General features: G+C 46.3%; 2 protein-coding genes across 7 annotated transcripts in view; one reads left to right on the plus strand and one right to left on the minus strand.

Annotated features, from left to right (window-relative positions):
• Window positions 1-4,479, plus strand: part of LOC140001658 (nuclear pore complex protein Nup153-like) — a 26,794-nt gene extending 22,315 nt beyond the window's left edge. For 4 of the 5 annotated variants that reach the window (XM_072034029.1, XM_072034030.1, XM_072034032.1 and 1 more), the window contains 5 exons: window positions 713-823; window positions 961-999; window positions 1,102-1,155; window positions 3,391-3,549; window positions 4,101-4,479. In XM_072034029.1, the coding sequence (XP_071890130.1) occupies window positions 713-823; window positions 961-999; window positions 1,102-1,155; window positions 3,391-3,549 (363 nt within the window). In that variant the 3' untranslated portion in view covers window positions 4,101-4,479. The remainder of the gene's footprint in view (window positions 1-712; window positions 824-960; window positions 1,000-1,101; window positions 1,156-3,390; window positions 3,550-4,100) is intronic. The other variant, XM_072034031.1, reaches the window with a different exon arrangement.
• Window positions 1-15,111, minus strand: part of LOC140001660 (uncharacterized) — a 24,774-nt gene extending 9,663 nt beyond the window's left edge. Inside the window, exons 1-2 of one of the 2 annotated variants that reach the window (XM_072034037.1) lie at window positions 14,215-15,111; window positions 8,423-8,515 (exon numbers count right to left, since the gene is read on the minus strand). In XM_072034037.1, the coding sequence (XP_071890138.1) occupies window positions 8,423-8,515; window positions 14,215-15,111 (990 nt within the window). Of the gene's footprint in view, window positions 1-8,422; window positions 8,516-13,427; window positions 13,780-14,214 lie in introns of those variants that run through there. The other variant, XM_072034036.1, reaches the window with a different exon arrangement.
• Window positions 15,112-17,422: the final 2,311 nt, after the last annotated feature.

The raw sequence follows: 17,422 nt of genomic DNA on the forward strand, positions 1-17,422 counted from the left end.
ACCGTAACCGTTCTGTGAGTCTCACTTGTGTTTTTATATGCTGCATGGTCTGCTTCCTGTCTTAATATCGTGTGATAAACACAGAGGGGTTTAACATGGGAAGAAAAAAGTCACACCAAGGGAAGTTTTTGCATGATATTTGAAGTTGGGTGGTGCAAATAAACAGTTCACTTTTTCAGTGTAATATTTAGATCTGTTACAGTTGAAATCGGATCTTTATCTTTTAAAACAAAGATTTGCAGCCAACTTTAATCTTGGGGGAAGGGAGGAAGCAAGAGAGAAGTAAAACTAGTTCCTGGTTATGATTGTATACACTGATTTTAAGATGGTACACCTACACCATCGTGAAACTCTGAGGTGTGTGTTGTTAGCGAAAGCACTTTCTGTACCACAAGCCTTTTCTTGAGTTCTGTTTCCCTGATTACTGCTTTGGAGGCCTTAGCAGTCCTAGCATCATCCGTCTTGACCTTTTACAAGTATGGATTTCTTTTATTACTCGCGCAACAAGCACGAGCAAGATGCACTGAGGCCCAAGGTAAACTTCGTTGTACTCGGCATGTACTCTTCTTTACGGCTTGAACTCCCAGTGACTGCATTTTTCTCTGTCATCAGAATATATTGGTTATATCATCAGTGTAGCCTTGGAACATAAAATACATGCCTCCTTAACTCGGAATTGACCATTGTAACACTTAAAATGCTAATTTTCCAGGTACAAATGAGAAGGAGAGTTAGGCAAGAAAAAGTGCAGTCCCACGCTACCTTAAGTACCGCAGCACGGTGCATCTTGGAGGCACTGGAGAAGCTGTCAAGCCCTTTGATGGTAAATAGCACTTCTTTTAATCCGTTTTTGCTTCACGTGGTTCTAAAACTTAGTAAATGTGCCATCAAAGGAGAAAGATAAAACTGTTCTTCCTTATGTTGTGTCAAGTTTAACTTATTGCACTATTTTTTCAACAGGATGATGAAAAAATGCCACCTCTTTTGCCGCTGAGTTCTGTAAGTTGACCATGAACCCCCATGTTTTTTTTGCAGGGAACCCTCTCTCTCAGGGAAAAAAAAAAAAGCCCTCTAACATTTAGGCTTTATTTTTTCCCTTAGCCTCCAGACATAGATGAACTGAATATTCCTGACCTTCAGCCCAAACGAAGAAAGGTAAGAACCAATAATGTCTTAAGATGAGGTAGATAACTTTTCTAATGCTTTATCACTATTAGAAAAATTTTCTCAAACCTCAATGACAACATGCGCATCTAATCAAGTTAATATTGGCATCTATCTACAAGAGATGAAGGGCTGTAAAGATTACTCACGTTAAGATTTGTTATCTTTGTAAGTTGAGAGCAACGACTCTAGAACACACGAAGTAGTTTTATCTTGTCCCCCAGTTTGGGGTGAAGCTGCATATTAAATTCCTGTTGAGGAAATTTTTTCTCTTGAAGAAATGATCACAAACAGAAAAATACTGCTTGACTGGTCATATAGACTTTGTACGGACTTGGGTGTTCATTTAGGCACAGCAAACTATTTTCCTGCTTTTTACCACCATTCAAGGTAAAACCAAGGAAAATTGTTAATTTCTGACACTATAAATCTTATGCTCCTGAATTCCTATTTGGAGGTAGCACAGAATTGGTGATAGTGCTGTGGTAAAGCATGATTTCCTTTCATTTTGTTTAAAAAATGAAAACCGGTCATCTTTTTTTGGTGACTTTAATTAGGGGTGTCATTGGGTTTATTAAATTGCAAAACCCTGAAAGGACCGCTTTAAGATGAGGTGACTGAAGGAAAGAACAGGATGTGCACACTCTTCATCTTCTGTTCTAATGAGAAAAGGGACAATGTCTGAAGAAGTTTCTGTGCTAATTCCTTGATTGGATGTATAATTAAGTTTACAATCACTTGAGAGTTTGCAAACATGTCAGCTTTCCTGTGCCATCTTTTCACCATATGCCAAATGACAAAGGCATAGAGAAGTGAAGTCTATCATAAATATTATCCAAATAACTAAAAACAAATCTGGTGTGAACTCTCAGTTCTATTATAGAAATACACCTGTGATAAGGCATTAAGAAAGATCTGCCAGATTTGCAACAGAAAGCCTGAAGTTGTCAGCCACTAAATGAATGTTGCACGCAGCTGTCACTGGGTAGGAGGAGATAGATTGTCTCTTCATAATACTGGAATTCATAATGCTTGGCAGGAGAAGGGTAGCCCTTGATGAGAAGCAATTATTTGCGAAGGAGATGATTGTGTGTTTTCCTGCTGAAGTGAACGTGGGGTTGACAGAACACTTGTGCACTCAGGCTAAACTTCTGCAGCGGGTCGCAGTGAAGTGGTATTTTTCTTATTTCAAGGAACTGTACCAGGCAGAATAGCTCTTGGTGTATTAAATGCCTAACTGGGGGAATTAATATTTTTCTTTTTTACCTTTAAACCAGCAGTGAACCATCGTTCACTCGAAGGAGATTTGTGAGCTTCCATAAAACGTATTTTATTCAAGGTTTCAAAATGAATGTAATAATTTTTAGAAAGATATATTTTTGTACACTTCATAGGTGGTGTGAATTCTGTTACTAAGAGTTGGGAGATACTGTGAAACTAAAGCTGCAATGTAAACCATTTTCTGTTGGTATTGATTTGAACAATAGCATACTTGCTAAGACTGTATCTTCTGATCCTTAAGACTGCAGGTGGAGCCATTGGTAAATCTTTTAGGCTTCAGGATTTGTTTTCTGTTTGACAGTTCAGTTAAGTCAGTTCTGCAGAACATGCGGTGGTCTGTGTTAAAAAGTAACTCTGGTCTGTGAAAATGTGTTGAAAAATGAAGTCAAACCCACTACTTGATGTGCATCTAAATGCACATCTAAAGCATTGGATCATAGTTTAATGAATGAGATTATTGTAAGATTGACAACTTTATTTTGAATGTGTTCTATTGTTTGTGTGACTTTGAAGGGGGAAAATGTAGGGAATGTGAAGCCCAGAAGCCTGTATAATTAGTTGCTTAACGCTTTGAATGTTAAATTAATGAATTAAGCTGTTAAAAAAAAAATCAGTGTGGGCACAGGAAAAGATAGGAACATATAGGAACCCAAGTTATTTTAATTATGGTAGCCTGAATTATTTTGTCTGCAAAGCTAACTGCCACATTTTGAAATGGAATTCAGTCAGACTTTGGCTACTTAAATATAGCTTTATGGATTTTGTTACTGGTTTTCTGGTGATTTCCCTCTATAGGTTGAATGCTTTTTGGAATTCTCAAATTGTATTCACAGAGTGCCAAGACCGATGGGAGCTTTATAGTTCTGTAATTTGTTTTCATCAATAAACATTGGAATTATTTTGGGTAGACGTCAGGATAAATTGATTGCTGTTTCCCTTTCAAAGCTGGACTCCCAGAATGAGTCCCCGCATCCACCTGTAAAGAGACTTGTGAAACCAAGGTTAAACCTTCATTCAATGCGTCGGGTCCGGTATTCTAAACCAGCAAAGACTTCAACTCCTGATTCCAGCAAAATTTGCAACAGAGTAGACACAAAGTACTAAGTAAGTACATTTTTGAGTACATTTTTGCTCTTCATATTGATTCCACTAAGCAGATTCTATATTAGAAACTCAATAATACGCAAAAGCTTTGTTCTCCACCCCGAGGTAAAAGCTTATGTTGCAGATTCCAAAAGGAGGATTCGGCTTGCTCTTACAAATTTGGTACAAAACGTAATTGTGTCCTGGAAGGTTTGCAGAGTTTTTCACGTGGAGGCATTTTGTGTCAGCGTTGAGAAACTATCTTGTGTAACATCTATTAGAGTAGAAGTGAATTAAATGGCTCTTGGGAAGGTCTCATGGCCGATTATCCTTAAACGTCATCTTTATTCGTCTTTCAAGATAAAGATAATGCAGTCCTAGCCCATAGGATTCCCAAAAGTTGGAGTTGTGAGGTTTAACATTTTAGAGGACTAAATATCTCACTAAAATAAGTAGGTCTAATAGCTTATTACATATAGCTTAAAATACATCTTATCAGCCATTTCACATGAGTGTTTTTTGTGTGCATGCCTCAGATCCGATATTTGTACTTACCAGGCTTTTATTTTCAGATCCACAGCTCTACTTGGATGTTGATGAAATGAACAGACAGTTTATGGAGACAAGCGAAGAACTCTACGATTCACTCATGAATTGTCACTGGCAACCTCTGGATACGGTCACTTCTGAAATCCCCTCTGCTATTTAAGTGTCTTATGTAGCATGACCGTTATGACCAAGGTGCTAAAACTACATTTCTTCTATGTTATTCTAGCTCATAAGTTTTAAAGCACAATGATAGGTTGTTTTTTTTTTTGCTATGCTTTTGACAGTTTCTGTAATCTTTTTGTTCATCACTCTCTTCTTCATGTAAATATTCTAGAAATGTAAAGAGTTAAATGGGGTCTAAAGATAGACTTGCCTGTGTAAATAAAAATTTGTTTCTGCAAACCTGCCAGCAAGGGATTTACTTGTACCTGTGTGCAGCACGTTCTCTTCTGGCTTGTGAAACTTAACAAGGTAGTAAGGGTATTTCATCTGCCTTTATTTTTATATGGGTGTTAGGACACAAGCGAAATCTCGTTTTCACTTGTTTTCCTGGTCACTTAGGTAAGTGACAAGCCAAGCCCTTCATGTGCTTGCTTAGATTGGAAGTGTGTATGGGAGACACCTACAGGCCTTGCTGTGGAGCACCTGTCTGCTCCTTCCTGCAGGCTGCTGGCTCTAACTGTACTGCTGATATCTGCTAGGTCAGCTGAAATTGGCTTCTAAATCTGGTATTTTAAGCATATGGAAGCGTAGACTTGAACTGCCATAGCTACAAACATCCCATGGAACGAGGATGAAGTCTGTTGGCACTCTGCATCAGCATTCAGCTTTCCCTTGACCTTCTTACTGGTAGACTTCTCAGCTGACTTACAGCAAAGAAGTTGCTGCAATATAATACATATTCTTAAGCTAACAAAAAAAATCTTGGAGAAAACAGCTTGCTGGCTTAAAGAAGGAAAAATAACACCAGGAACAATAAAAAAAAATAATCCTAGTAACAGCTCCTTAAGTTATATCCTCTGCTACTCTCTAATTTCTCTGGTCTTCCTTCATTCATGGTAATGAAGTTTATAAAGCTTTGGTAGAAGGATGACAGTATTCAAGTCAAAGGAGAGGAGAGCAATGAGGAAAGCTTTGCTTGAAGCTAGAGCGGTCTTGCAAGTTGCTGCCTTTATATGCTGTTCTCATCTCGAAGGGTGTAGAGTATTTTCCAGTCATAGGGACTCCATAACCCTATGAGTATTGAGAAATAGTTGCTAATTAACAGTGTATATAATAATTAACTGAGGCTGGAAACAAAAGAATATTCTTCCAAGAAAAAAAAGGAAGCAGAAATTACTGTACTTAATAGCTGTGGAAGCTGTTAAACCTAGCCGACACAGCTTTGGTACTGCCCTGTGTGTTTTGGGGGCAATATAAACCATAATTACTGTGATGGCAGGTAAGAATCAAATTCTTATGGCTTAGTGTAGTTAGGGAAAGTAGCAGTCGTAAGCTGGGTGCTGTTCTTGAATGTAATACAAATTCTCCTTTGTGACTCCTCAGTACTTAGAGGTTACTTCTAGCTGATCAGCAGAAACAGCTTCTGTTTGCTATTAGCTGTTGGGTTTTTGCTAGGAGTGTTTTCAGTCCTGAATTGAAATGACGACATCCTGAAACAGAAAAGGCTTTTGGAGTGTTACAGGAAACATGTTCTTCGTGGTTCTAGTGCCGGTGTACATGTAGGAAGAGACAGAAGGCAAGGAACCTCACGTAGGCGGAGGGGGTGAGGTGGCATCACAGTTTGAGCCGTTGCAGTTAGATCTTCCCAAAGCATGGAAGCAATGTGGCGGGGAATCAGGGGCTTGGTGGGTTGCTTCCTTGTGTGAGCCAGTGAGTCTTTAGAGGGGCAGATTAATAAGACAGGAGTTAGAGGTGGAATAGATGAAGCAAAGAAAATCTGGGTGGGAAAAGGGTTGCTTGTATGTGTATTTGGAATTGTTTCAGGGGATTGAGCTGGGGCAGATTCAAGGTAATAGATGCAGCCTCCTTGAATTTGGATGGCAGTGCTGAAGCTTCAGAGCCTTACAAGGTTTGATGCCACTTCAATTGTAGTGCGATTTTTTTTTTAATCTATTTTCTTCAGTGTGAGCAGCAAGGCAGCTTCCAGGTGTGTGCCTGCTTTGACATGGCTTGCTTTGCATCACCAAACACAGTAGTTAGGTTGCATCGAGTACTTTGTGGAAACACTCGTTGTGTTGTCAACTGAAAAGGTAGTGCTACAGATGTGTTGGCCCAGCAGAAACAATGTGAAGTATCAGTGCTGTTTTTTGGCCTTTGAGAGGCTGGTCCCTAACATGTGACTTGTAATGAGGGGCCCACATAGACGATTTCATCTAGTCTGACACTGTGGTGGTGTATGACCCAAGTCTATAAACATCAAAAAATCAGGCTGTGGCCACCCATTTTATGCAGACTTTGCCTATTAAGGTCTCTAATGTACAGCATAGAGACATGCACCTTCTGTTCTGGACTAGATAGTGCAGATACCAGTTTTGTAGTTCAGTGAATGAGGTTGGTTGGGCTGTTTGTTGTCCAGAGCTGAAAAATGTTGGGAGTGTATTCTCGTGTAGTCTACATAAATGAAAATGATGAGAGGAAGAGAAAGTTGATTGCAGTCTGTGTGCTGCTGTTACGAAGTAGTTCTCTGACGTCTTTTTCCCTCTCCTGAGATTTATTAGCCTATTTCCCTTTCCTGTTAGGAGTGCATACCTGGATTGGGATGGTGTGTGCAGTGCAGGTTCTTTACTGTAAGAGCACAGTGAATGCCAGACTTCTTCCTGTTCTGCTGTGTTAACCATGAATCACTGCTTCCTGAACTTGTGTTTGCATCAGAACTGCTAGAATGCCTTGTAGAGTCTTTTTACTGGGTAAACTTCACAGCTGCAGTTACAACTTCCAGCCTGTATTAGCTGAACACATTGTATTGGTGCCCACCATCAGTTTGACGAAGATGGGATTGCAGTAGGAACTTGCTTTCTTTCTTCTTTTTAATTAAACAAGTCTTTGAAGCAACTCTTCTAAAACCACTATGCTTCAATTCAAGTTTTCTGTTTTACTTAGCTGAGATGTTTTTTTCTTCCAAGCGTGATGAAGTTTTCTACAAGAATATGTGGGATTATTCTGGGTTGTGCCTGCGTACACGAAAGGAGGGGTCTGGGGTGCCTGCGGGCACAGTGGGAGGGGTCCTGGGTTCCTGGGTGGGACGCTTTGACACTATATAAGATGATGTCACGCAGCAGTAAATTGGCTTACGGCACAGAACGCTGGTCGTTGTGTCCGTTTGTCCAGGGGCTTTCGGTCGGGATATCCTACATATGGTGACCCCGACGTGCAACCGGTTGGCGCGAGTTAGGCGCGGTGCATACGTGCTAGGTACGCGGGAGGCCATGGGGCCTGGAGTCGATGAGGTGGTGAGTACTTTAAAATCCTTGGCCAAGGAAGCAGGAATAGCTTTACGAAAGAAGGACATACGGTCCCTCTTGTTTTGGGCGACACGCCGGAATCTGGCGGGGTCTCCTGTTCATTGCCTGAGACAGGCTACTTTAGAAGCAGTGGGACGGGATTTATGTGACAGCGCTTGCATCGGGAACAAAGAGGTGCAGACTTTACTACCGACCTATGGGTGAGTGCGAGCGGTTTTGGAAAAGGTAGCCAACGAGGCATGCCTGTGGGCTACTGTGCACCGCATGCTTTTGTCCGATGGGGACAGTGAGAATAAGCAGGCTCCTATGGATCTGCCGATAAAAAACAATCTAAAGGAAGGGTCAGGGCAGGCGAAGGAGGAGGCTCGATCGGGGGATGAAAATAATGTGGAGCAGGAGAAAGAAGAGGGTGGGAAACCTTTTGTGCCCCCCCTGTGAGTTTGGTCGGATCGTGAAAGAATAGCAACACCTAGTGCTCCTCCGGCGGAAGGGAGCACTGTACATACTTCATCGGATGGGTTCTTTTGGGGGGTGAATGAGAAGGGCTCCCTTATTCTGTTCCCTGCCGGGGGTCCTGAATGGGCAGGGCTGGCATCCGGGCAGGCGCCGGCGTTTTCGGGCTCCCTCCGGCTGCCGCTGTATGCAGCCCCCCCCGCGTTTGACCCTGGAGGGCGGGAGGGGGGGGAAGCGCGGGTGGAGTTTTTTTCGGAGAAGCCCCTACCAGTGGAGCAAGGAGTGGAGATTCATGCATGCTGAATGACAAATTATAAGCCAGAAGCCTACATAGTTCTCTCCATCAAGGCAGATTCAGCTTTAGTGTTCTGCAACAGCCTACTAAGTGCCTAAGAAAACAAGTCTAGCTTCTTTATTAGTTTACTTACAGGAAATGTAGATAGCACTTCTGCCTCCGTAGACTTCACAATTGGAGATGAAAATGCAAACGCAGGACTGCTAGCATTACTTGTTGGCTGTATCTGTATTTTCAAAAGAATTCAAGGCTTACATTTAAGAGCAACAACTACCTGAATTCACTACCCAACACAAGTCCTGCAGTGACGTTGAAAAGCTTGATGTTTCAGTTATTTTGCAGAGAGAAGTAGTAATAAAACAAAGTCAAGTTTCCTAGTGGGTATAGGACAATATCTTCACAACCAAATTCCAGAAACCCAGAGGAAAAGCTGGAGATGCTACTTAGGTCTAAATGCATGGAAAAGCAAACCAGGAAGCTGAAGAACGGTAAACTCAGCCCAGTGACACTCCAAGAACTTCAGCAAACACCTCAACGTATTACATCAGCTACCTACTTCAAACCATACAAAAATATTTCAATTGCTCTGGAACAGATTGATGTTTATTTTATTGCAATAATATGCCAATTATTGCACCCTAGGCTCATTCTATGCGAGGCTTATACGACCACATTACCTCTAATTGAATAACTTCAATAAAGTTGTGGTTTAACCATTGTAGGCAACTAAGCACCACACAGCCACTCGCTCACTCCCTTCAAGTGGAACAGGGAAAAGAACTGGAAACAAAGAAGTGAAGTTGTTAAATTTGAGGTACCATTAATGACTCATCACAGTAATGGCTACCTGGAAAGACGAATGCCATAACCCTGTACGTACCCCCAGCTCCCTCCCCTTCTTTCCCCCAGCATTCCCCCTTTTGCTGAGGCGATGGGCTCCGGGGCAGACGTGTTCTGCAGCGGAGCAGGGGACCGAGGCGGGCAGGGCTTTTTGTCCGGCATCGAGGCCACTCAGGGGAGCCGCCGGGACCCGGCAGTCCTCGCGAGGGAGGCTGACGAGGCGCGGGCGGAGCCAGCAGCGCCCCCTCCCAGGCTGTTTAAAAGTTGCCCCTAGGGAGCGCGGCGACCAGGACGGGCAAACAGGGTGTGGCGGTTAGCGCGGCAGTTAGCGCGGCAGTTAGCGCGGGCAGGGCGAGCGGGGGGCCCATCGTCGCTCTGTTGCAGCTGCCTCTCCCTTCGGTGCTTGTAACCTGCTTGCGGAGAACCTGACCATGGTATCAACCAGGCAGAAAACCGTGGCCTCCGCATCTCGTGCGGCATCTCCAGCCACGGTCACCAGTGTGGCTACTCAGACGGAGGGCTCGGGGAAACACGCAGCCGTCCAGGTCCTGGGCTGCAGAGTGTGCCCCAGCCTTCTGTCGGCCTCCGACAGCAGTGGTGGGTATGCCTGTGGGAGGTGTGCCCAGGTTGAAGAACTGCTCAGCCAGGTAGCGGTGCTCCGGGAGGAGGTGAACAGGCTCAGGAGCATCAGGGAATCAGAGATGGAAATTGACTGGTGGAGGTGCACTCTACCCTCTCTGAGGCAGGCTCACGAGCCTGCCACAGCACAGGCGTCTCCTGTTATGCAGAAGACGGAGGTTCCCTCCTCCTGCCAGGCAGCGGGAGGAGACCTAGATCAAGGGGGGGAATGGAGGCAGGTGCCTATTCGGGGTGGTAGGCGAGCCCTCTCTCTGCCCACCTCACCTTCTCATCTACCCTTAAATAATCGATACGAAGGACTAGAACAAGACAATCTGAATGACAAAGTAGATAAAAACCCGTCCCAGTTGGAGGGGGCGCCTAAGACAAGGCGACCTACACATCGCATTGCCACATCATCCTTCAAAAAAGAAAGAAGGGCTATTGTTATGGGGGGCTCCCTTCTGAAAGGGACAGAGGGACCGATATGCCGACCGGACCCAACCCGCAGAGAAGTCTGTTGCCTCCCTGGGGCTCGGGTGAGAGACTTTGCCAAGAAAGTCAAGCGCCTGGTACGGCCCACTGACTACTACCCGCTACTGGTCTTTCAGGCTGGTAGCGATGAAGTAGCAATGAGAAGTCCGAAGGCGATCAAAAGAGACTTTAGGGATTTGGGGCGACTACTTAGAGGATCAGGGGCGCAGGTTGTGTTTGCCTCTGTCCTTCCGATAGGGGGGATCAAAGCTGAAAGGCGTGCTGTTCACATAAACTCGTGGCTTCGAGACTGGTGTGACCGGCAGAACTTTGGGTTCTTTGATCACGGGAAGGTCTATGCTACACCGGGCCTGATGGCACCGGATGGGATGCGCCTCTCTCAGAGAGGGGTAAGGATCTTGGGTCAGGAGTTGGCAGGGCTGATAGATAGGGCTTTAAACTAGAGTCGAAGGGGGAAGGGGCTAAAACCAGGCACGCCGGTGAAGACCTAAGGGATGGTACGCTAGAATCAGAGGGGCTGTGTGCCAGTGAGGTCCTTCGGTCAGATCCACAAGGTGCTGAGTGTAAGGAGACGCACCTGAAATGCTTCTACACGAACGCACGCAGTATGAGGAATAAAATGGATGAGCTAGAAGTACTGGCCCAGTCCCGCAGTACGACATCATCGGCATAAGCGAAACCTGGTGGGATGAGTCCTGTGACTGGGGTGTTGCGATAGATGGTTACAGGCTCTTCAGGAGGGACAGGCAGGGTAGGCGAGGTGGTGGGGTGGCGATGTATGTGAAGCAGGGGCTGGACTGTGTGGAACTCCAGGTCGGCGATGGCAAAGTTGAGAGCCTCTGGGTAAGGATCAAGGGACGAACGAATAAAGGGGATGTCGTTGTGGGAGTCTATTACAGACCGCCTGGCCAGGACGATAGCGCCGATAAATTATTCTTTACAGAACTAAGAGAGGCCTCGAGATTAACTCCCCTTGTCCTTATGGGGGACTTCAACTTGCCAGACGTTAACTGGGAGTGCCACACGGCTGACACGAGCAAGTCCAGGAGGTTCATGAAGCACCTAGATGATAACTTCTCGGTGCAGGTGCTAACGGAGCCAACTAGGAAAGGTGCCCTCCTAGACCTGTTGCTAGAAAACAGAGAGGGTCTGGTGGGAGATGTGGTGATTGGTGGCCGCCTCGGTCATAGCGACCATGAAGTGGTTGAGTTCAAACTTTACGGTGACAGAAGGAAAAGTGCCACCAAAACCTCATCCCTAGATATGGGGAAAGCGGACTTCAGGCTGCTCAGGGAACTAGTCAGCAAGGTCCCCTGGGAAGCTGCTCTTGAAGGCCTCGATGTCCACCAGTGCTGATCATTCTTTAAGCGATGCCTCCTAGAAGCACAAGATCAGGCAATTCCTAAATATCGCAAGTCAGGCAGGCGGGGCAGGAGGCCGGCGTGGCTGACCAGGAACATTCTAATGGAGATAAGGCGGAAACAGAGAGTGTTTCGCTACTGGAAGGAGGGCCAGGTGTCATGGAAAGAATACAGGGATGCTGTTCGTGTTTGTAGGGAGAAAATTCGTGTGGCCAAAGCACACCTAGAGTTGAAGCTGGCTGTGGCTGTGAGAGAAAATAAAAAGGGTTTTTTTAGATATGTGAATGGAAAAAGGAGAGCTAAAGAATACATAGGGCCACTCCTTGATAGGGAAGGTCTCCTCACAGACAATGACACAGGCAAAGCAGAGACACTTAACGCCTTCTTTGCCTCTGTCTTCAATGCCGATGATGGGCTTCGGGACCCAGGGTGCCCTGAGCTGGAGGACCGGGACAGTGGGGATGACAAACTCCCAACCGACCCTGAACGTGTGCGGGATTTGCTACTCCACCTGGATCCCTACAAGTCCATGGGTCCAGATGGGATTCATCCCCGGGTGCTGAAAGAGCTGGCGGATGTCATCGCGGAACCTCTCTCAATTATTTTTCAACGATCCTGGGAATTTGGAGAGGTCCCGGTAGACTGGAAGCTGGCAAATGTTGTGCCGATTTTCAGGAAGGGTCAGAAAGAAGACCCTAGCAATTACAGGCCTGTCAGTCTCATCAGTGCCTGGTAAAATCATGGAGAAGATGGTTCTCAAACTTATTGAGGCGCACCTGGGGGACAAAGCAGTCATTGGTCCCAGCCAGCATGGGTTTGTGAAGGGTAGGTCCTGCCTAACTAATCTGATTTCCTTTTATGATAAGATCACCCGTATGGTGGACCAAGGGAAACCAGCTGATGTGATTTTTTTGGACTTCAGCAAGGCTTTTGACACGGTTTCCCATAGGATCCTACTGGACAAAATGTCCACCATACAGCTAAATAAAAACATCATACGATGGGTGAGCAATTGGCTAACCGGCAGGGCCCAAAGGGTTATGGTGAATGGGTCTGCGTCAGGCTGGCGGGCGGTCACCTGTGGGGTCCCTCAAGGCTCCATTTTAGGGCCGGTACTTTTCAATATTTTTATAAACGATCTGGATGTAGGAATAGAAGGTATTTTGAGCAAGTTTGCTGATGACACCAAACTTGGAGGAGTTGTGGACTCTGTTGAGGGTGGAAAGGCCTTGCAGAGAGATCTGGATAGGTTGGAGAGCTGGGCGATCACCAACCGCATGAAGTTCAATAAGAGCAAGTGCCGGGTCCTGCACGTGGGACGGGGAAACCCTGGCTGCACGTACAGCCTGGGCGATGAGACGCTGGAGAGCAGCCTAGAAGAGAGGGATCTGGGGGTCGTGGTAGACAGCAAGTTGAATATGAGCCAGCAGTGTGCCCTGGCAGCCAGGAGGGCCAACCGTGTCCTGGGGTGCATCAAGCACGGCATCGCTAGTAGGTCGAGGGAGGTGATTGTCCCGCTCTACTTTGCGCTGGTGCGGCCTCACCTCGAGTACTGTGTGCAGTTCTGGGCACCACAGTATAAAAAGGACATGAAACTGTTGGAGAGTGTCCAGAGGAGGGCTACGAAGATGGTGAAAGGCCTGGAGGGGAAGACGTACGAGGAACGGCTGAGGGCACTGGGCCTGTTCAGCCTGGAGAAGAGGAGGCTGAGGGGAGACCTCATCGCAGTCTACAACTTCCTCGTAAGGGGGTGTCGAGAGGCAGGAGACCTTTTCTCCATTAACACCAGTGACAGGACCCGCGGGAACGGGGTTAAGCTGAGGCAGGGGAAATTTAGGCTTGACATCAGAGGGGGTTCTTCACAGAGAGGGTGGTTGCACACTGGAACAGGCTCCCCAGGGAAGTGGTCACTGCACCGAGCCTGTCTGAATTTAAGAAGAGATTGGACTGTGCACTTAGTCACGTGGTCTGAACTTTTGGGTAGACTTGTGCGGTGTCAAGAGTTGGACTTGATGTTCCTTAAGGGTCCCTTCCAACTCAGGATACTCTATGATTCTATGATTCTATTTATTGCTGGGAATGATGCTAAATGGTGTGGAGTATCCCCTTGGTCCTCTGGGGTCGGTTGTCCTGGCTGGGTGCCCTCCCAGCCTCTTGTGCATACCCAACCTCCTCGCTGGCAGGGCGGTGTGAGAAACAGAAAAGGACTCGTCACTGTGCAAGCACTGCTCAGCAACAGCTAAAACACCAGTGCCTTAGCAACACTGTTTTGGTCACAAATCTGCAACGCAGCACCATCTACTATGAAGAAAATTAACTCTACCCCCGCCCAAATCAGTATAAATAGCTTGCCATAAAAGCCACACCCCATTCCCCCCCCGAATCCCGCAGCATTTGAAGCAGTTACACAATCGCATTAAACAGAAGTTTGCAAGGTCTAAGACTGAGAGAAGCAGAATCAAAACATTTGTGCGTTTTTCCCCAAACTGGCATGCGACCCCAATTTATTCAGCCAAGCACAAACTAACATTCATTAGCTTCACGAGCACCACACAACTCGCAACAAAGCGGCATACTCACCCGAAGAAGTACTGACAGCAAAAAGACTTACCTGGCCCGCCGCCGTGATTGCCATGTCTCCCGCCGCCATTGAATTTGTCATGCTCGTCGTAGTCGTCGCCACTGAATTTGTCTTGCTCTTTGCCAGTGTTAGATAAGGTATGCCCGTGGCCACTGCTGTGTATGTCGCGCCCACCGACACCGCTGGATATGTCACGCTCCCCCCTGCCACTGAGTATGTCATTTGTTCTACCTCCTCTTCCTCCGCCTCCTCTTCCTCCTCTAGATATGTCATGTTCGCCTCCGCTGCTGATGGATTGCCCGCCCCCGGCGCTGCAGCTGGATTTCCCACCCCCGGCGCTACTGCCAGGTTTCCCTCGCCTGCTGCTGCATTTCCTGCGCCCACTGCTGCTGCTGCTGCTGGATTGGCTGCGCCCACTGCTGCTGCTGCTGCATTTCCTGCGCCCACTGCTGCTGCTGCTGCTGGCCTGGCTGCGCCCACTGCTGCTGCTGCTGCTGGATTGGCTGCGCCCACCACTACTGCTGCTGCTGCATTTCCTGCGCCCACCGCTGCTGCTGGACTGGCTGCGCCCACTGCTGCTGCTGCTGCTGCTGCTGGACTGGCTGCGCCCACCGCTGCTGGATTTCCTGCAACCGCATCTGCTTTGCGACTTCCCATATCTCCCGCTGCTTCTCCATGGCCCGTGCCCGTCGCTTCCACTCTTCTTGAAATTCCTGTTTTCGCCGCTCGATTATCCAGGCCAGCTCCTTCTGCAGGGCTTCCCATGCCTTTTGCTTCTGCTGGATTCGCTCTTCCCGTCGCTGCTGCCGGCGTTGCCATGCCCAGCGCTGCAGCAGGCATTGCAATGCCCGTTGCTGCCTCTGGAGAGGCAACGCCCTTTGCTGCTGCTGGAATTGCCATGCCCGTCGCAGCTGCTGGAGTTGCCATGCTCGTTGCAGCTGTTGAAACAGTGCTTGGTGACGCCCAGACAGCACTACTACCAACAAAACTAAAATTGAACTGAGGCAGCGACGCAGTACCGATGGGTAGGGGGATGAAAGCTGGTCTTCACATTTGTAGCATGCATGCTGAATGACAAATTATAAGCCAGAAGCCTACATAGTTCTCTCCATCAAGGCAGATTCAGCTTTAGTGTTCTGCAACAGCCTACTAAATGCCTAAGAAAACAAGTCTAGCTTCTTTATTAGTTTACTTACAGGAAATGTAGATAGCACTTCTGCCTCCGTAGACTTCACAGTTAGCAGTCCTGCATTTGCATTTTCATCTCTAACACTACTTGTTGGCTGTATCTGTATTTTCAAAAGAATTCAAGGCTTACATTTAAGAGCAACAACTACCTGAATTCACTACCCAACACAAGTCCTGCAGTGACGTTGAAAAGCTTGATGTTTCAGTTATTTTGCAGAGAGAAGTAGTAATAAAACAAAGTCAAGTTTCCTAGTGGGTATAGGACAATATCTTCACAACCAAATTCCAGAAACCCAGAGGAAAAGCTGGAGATGCTACTTAGGTCTAAATGCATGGAAAAGCAAACCAGGAAGCTGAAGAACGGTAAACTCAGCCCAGTGACACTCCAAGAACTTCAGCAAACACCTCAACGTATTACATCAGCTACCTACTTCAAACCATACAAAAATATTTCAATTGCTCTGGAACAGATTGATGTTTATTTTATTGCAATAATATGCCAATTATTGCACCCTAGGCTCATTCTATGCGAGGCTTATACGACCACATTACCTCTAATTTAATAACTTCAATAAAGTTGTGGTTTAACCATTGTAGGCAACTAAGCACCACACAGCCACTCGCTCACTCCCTTCAAGTGGAACAGGGAAAAGAACTGGAAACAAAGAAGTGAAGTTGTTAAATTTGAGGTACCATTAATGACTCTTCACAGTAATGGCTACCTGGAAAGACGAATGCCATAACCCTGTACGTACCCCCAGCTCCTTCCCCTTCTTTCAACAACTGTACAGCAAGAACACTGAAAGTTAACTCAAAACCTGTGCAGAACAAAGAGGCACAGATCAGATTTTTCTTTTCCTTTCCTATACTTTGGTCATCAGAGCTCTAGAGAAGCTCCTTTCTAACTACCCTCACACCTCTTCAATTAAGAGTACACTCTCAAGACAAATGAGAAAGCGTTCCTCTTGCAAAATTAGGCAGGAAGGTTGCCAAAGTTTCTAAAGTCACTACAGCAGTGACTTTTTTTTTTTTTTTTCCTAGTATAGTTTCAGAGTTCTTCTCTGATGGACATAAGCAGACAAGCGAAGACAAAAGATATTCTGTTTACCTGAAGTACTGGTTTGGACCCCAAATGAAAAAGCTGGCTTTGCTTGCTCAGGTTCCTTCTCTGATGGTTTAACGAAACTGAAGTTGAATATGGGTTTTGCTGTGCTCTCTTCTTTTGTATGCTCGGACTTCCCAACTGAAAAGATAGGCTGTGCCTTTGACTCTTCAGCGTCAGCTTTCTTTCCAAACGCTAATGGAGCAGCAGAAGTGACAGAATCCTGCTTCTCTTCTGTCCTTCCCAAAATAAACTGTGAGGCAGCTGCAGACTCTGCACTGCCAAAGGAGAAGCCTCCTTTTGTTGAAGGAGCTTCGTCCTTCTTCTCATCTGGCTTCTTAAATGCAAAAGAAGCTGATACAACCTCCTGGTCTCCAGCAGTTCCAAAAGTGAAGCCACTGACTCCAGTTTTATTCTCGTTGGCAGCCATGGCAGTAGCAGAACTTGTACCAAAAGCAAAACCTCCCAATACTGGTTCCTCTTTCTTTTCCTGCTGTCCCAGGCTCGCGGCCCCAAACCGAAATGTTGAAGGAGCCTGACTACTTGTAGATGGAAGGCCAAAGGTAAAACTGTTTCTTTTTCCTTCTTTTTTACTCTCTTCTGATTTAGATAGCGAGGATGAAACTCCACATTTGAAGTCCCCTGGTGTACTAGGACACTTAAATCCCCCAACCACATTGTTGGAGGATGCAGATTCAGAGGCAATGCCAAACTTGAAGCCCCCTTGTTCTCCAAATTTGAAACTTCCCGTGCTATCTAACATATGAGAAGACTCAGAGGATGATGACGACTGAACACCAAATGTAAATGATGGTAAGGCAGCATTTCGCAGTTCGCGCGGGCAGGGCGAGCGGGGGGCCCATCGTCGCTCTGTTGCAGCTGCCTCTCCCTTCGGTGCTTGTAACCTGCTTGCGGAGAACCTGACCATGGTATCAACCAGGCAGAAAA

Source organism: Anas platyrhynchos, chromosome 2 (assembly GCF_047663525.1).
Source record: "Anas platyrhynchos isolate ZD024472 breed Pekin duck chromosome 2, IASCAAS_PekinDuck_T2T, whole genome shotgun sequence".
NCBI classification, from domain to species: Eukaryota; Metazoa; Chordata; class Aves; order Anseriformes; family Anatidae; genus Anas; species Anas platyrhynchos.